Source organism: Penaeus vannamei, chromosome 10, assembly GCF_042767895.1.
Source record: "Penaeus vannamei isolate JL-2024 chromosome 10, ASM4276789v1, whole genome shotgun sequence".
NCBI classification, from domain to species: domain Eukaryota; kingdom Metazoa; phylum Arthropoda; class Malacostraca; order Decapoda; family Penaeidae; genus Penaeus; species Penaeus vannamei.
This window is the reverse complement of record NC_091558.1, coordinates 43564547-43567847: the sequence shown is the minus strand read 5'-3', so window position 1 is coordinate 43567847 and position 3301 is coordinate 43564547. Positions and strand designations below refer to the sequence as shown.

The 3301-nt window shown below is 56.1% G+C and overlaps 1 protein-coding gene across 1 annotated transcript in view; it reads right to left on the bottom strand.

The window, feature by feature from the left end:
* The window catches only part of LOC138862943 (uncharacterized), an 18448-nt gene that overhangs the window by 897 nt on the left and 14250 nt on the right, over nt 1-3301 (bottom strand). Inside the window, exon 3 of the mRNA XM_070126148.1 lies at nt 474-636. Coding sequence (XP_069982249.1) covers nt 474-636 — 163 coding nt within the window. The remainder of the gene's footprint in view (nt 1-473; nt 637-3301) is intronic.

The following is a 3301-nucleotide window of genomic DNA, read 5'->3' as shown; positions in this document are numbered from 1 at the left end:
TTCCCCTCCCTCCTTCCGTCCCCCCTCTCATCCCTCCTTCCCCCACTCCCCTCTCATTCCCCCACTCACCTCTCATCCCCCCACTCCCCCATCCTTCCCCTCACTCCCCCTCTCTCAATCCCCCACTCCCCTCTCCTTCCCCCGCCCCCTCTCCTTCCCCCTGCTCCCCCCTCTCATTCCCCCCACTCCCTCTCATTCCCCGCTCCCCCCTCCTTCCCCCACTCCCCTCTCATTCCCCCACTCCCCTCTTCTAGTTCCCACGGCCCGCCCACAACCCGCGACGCCCCCTCCCCCCTCCCCGCATAACGAACCACGTGCATCACAACCCCCCCCCCTCCCCAACCATCCAAAGCATCTACGATGACACCTCTTGACCTGGGACCTTTAAGGGAGAGGGGAGGGGGGGGCAGGGAGGCAGGGGGCGCGGGACTGACCATCCAACGACCGGAAGTGGCGACCCCTTACTTACATACCACTTCCCAACCACTTGAAGTAATATTCTGGTCCGTGACTTTTGGCTTGTCCGGCGCGTCCGTGTCCGTGTCCGTGTCCGTGTCCGTGTCCGTGTCCGTGTCCGTGTCCGTGTCCGTGTCCGTGTCCGTGTCCGTGTCCGTGTCCGCCGCTGTTCCGAAACACCTGTGGCGCGCGCGAGGCCTGAAAATTCCCGTCCGCGGCGCTGTAACTTTTCCCTTGGTGGAGGAGGAGGAGGTAGAGTAGGAGGTAGAGTAGGTGGTGTAGATGGAGGAGGAGTAGTAGGTAGAGGAGGTGGAGGAGGAGTAGTAGGTAGAGGAGGTGGAGTAGGTAGAGGAGGGGGTGGAGGAGGAGGTGGTGTAGATGGAGGAGGTAGAGTAGGTGGAGGAGGTGGTGTAGATGGAGGAGGAGTAGGTAGAGGAGGTGGAGTAGGTAGAGGAGGGGGTGTAGATGGAGGAAGGAGGAGTAGGTAGAGGAGGGGGGGTGGAGGGGGAGTAATAGGTAGAGGAGGTGGAGTAGGTTGAGGAAGAGGTGGAGTAGGAAGAGGAGGAGGAGTAGATAGAGGAGATGGAGTTTTTTAGAGGAGGAGATAACGGAGGTGTCGACGGCGCAGATGGGTCAAGGAATAGGTGGAAGAGGAGGTCCACAGGTCGCGGCGCAGCAAATTCCCGAAATTCCCGAAGGCCCTTTTCTCCCTCGCGGCTCCTGCTTCCCGGAATGACTCGCGGTCGACTCGCGTGGCGAAAGAGGCAACGGCGGCGCACCCGTTCCAGCGCCTGGCCATTCGAATCAGCTGGTTTTTGTTTTTGTTTACGTTCGGTCTATACGTTTCTGGGCATTCGAATCTGTTGTTTTTTGTTTTTGTTGTTTTTACGTTCGGTCTATACGTCTCGGTTGTCGTCCTCTTCTTCCTTCTCTCTTTCTCTATTTTCTCTTTCTCTGTTTTCTTTTTCCTCTTTTCTTTTTCTCTATTTTCTTTTTCCTCTTTTCGCTTTCTATTTTCTTTTTCCTCTTTTCTCTTTCTCTGTCTCTGTATCTGCCTTTGTTTCTATCTCTGTCTCTTTCACTCTTTTTCCTTTTAGTTTTTATTTCTCTCTCTCTCTTTCCCTTTCTCATTATCGTTTTCTATCTCCCTCCCTCCTCCTACGCCTTTGCCACTATCCCTATTCTCCCTCCCTCCTACTTCCCCACTTCCTCCTCCTCTATCCCTCCCCCTTCCTCACCCCCCTTCCCTCCCGCTTCCCGGCCACGTATGCATTCCCCAAGGCTGACGCAACCCCGGGTCAGATCAGGTCAGCTGACCCACGGCGGAGGAGGGGGAGGGCCGAGTGCCTGTGATTCATGACAGGGCGCCCGAGGTATGACAGTGCACCGGGGGTCAAGGACCACTTGTCATGATCTGCTATCCTTGTCATTATTACCATATCATCTTCACCATCAACGTCATCATCGTCATATATATATGCATATACATATACTTATACATACATACATACACCCACCCACACACACACACAGACACACACACACACACACACACACACACACACACACACACACACACACACACACACAGAGAGAGAGAGAGAGAGGAGAGAGAGAGAGAGAGAGAGAGAAAGAGAGAGAGAGAGAGAGCGAGAGAGAGAGAGAGAGAGAGAGAGAGAGAGAGTGTATTGTGTGTGTGTGTGTGTGTGTGTGTGTGTGTGTGTATGTATATATATATATATATATATATATATATATATATATATATATATATATATATATATACATATATATACATATATATACATATATATACATATATATACATATATATATATATATATATATATATATATATATATATATATATATATATATATATATATATATATATGCGGCCGGCTGGCTGGCATGCCCCGAGCCGGCAGCGGGCGCGCGTGCCCCGCTCGGCTCGGCGATCGGCTGAATAATTGACGAGGCGCTGCCGCCGCCGCCACGCGAGGGCCACACGCCAGCGCCGCGCCTTCCCCGTCAATACCGCATGCGGGACGCGTCTCCACAGAGTGTTTTCCGTGCCGAGCGCCTTAGTCAGAGCCGCACCCTATTAAATACTCCCCCCCCTTCCCCCTCCTCCCCCTTCCTCCCTCTCCCCCCTCATTCCCTAGCCTTCAGCCCTCCTCCCTCCTCCTCCTCCCCCTCCTCCCTCTCCCCCTCATTCCCTTAGCCTTCAGCCCTCCTCTTCCCTCCTCCTCCCTCCCCTCCCCCCTCTCCCCCTCATTCCCTAGCCTTTCAGCCCTCCTCTTCCCTCCTCCTCCTCCCCTCCCCCCTCTCCCCCCTCATTCCCTAGCCTTCAGCCCTCCTCTTCCCTCCTCCTCCTCCCCTTCCCCTCTCCCCCTCATTCCCAAGCCTTCAGCCCTCCTCTTCCCTCCTCCTCCCTCCCCTCCCCCCTCTCCCCTCATTCCCCTAGCCTTCAGCCCTCCTCCTCTCTTCCCTCTCCTCCTCCTCCCCTCCCCCCTCTCCCCCTCATTCCCTAGCCTTTCTCCAGCCCTCCTCTTCCCTCCTCCTCCTCCCCTCCCCCCTCTCCCCCTCATTCCCTAGCCTTCAGCCCCTCCTCCCTCTCCCCCCTCTCATTCCCTAGCCTTCAGCCTCCTCCCCCTCCTCCCTCCCTCCCCCTCATTCCCTAGCCTTCAGCCCTCCTCCCCCTCCTCCCCCCCTCCCCCCCTTTCCTCCCTCTCCCCCTCATTCCCTAGCCTTCTCAGCCCTCCTCCTCCCCCTCCTCCCCCTTCCTCACTCCCCCCCCTCATTCCCTAGCCTTCAGCCCTCCTCCTCCCCCCCTCCCCCCCCT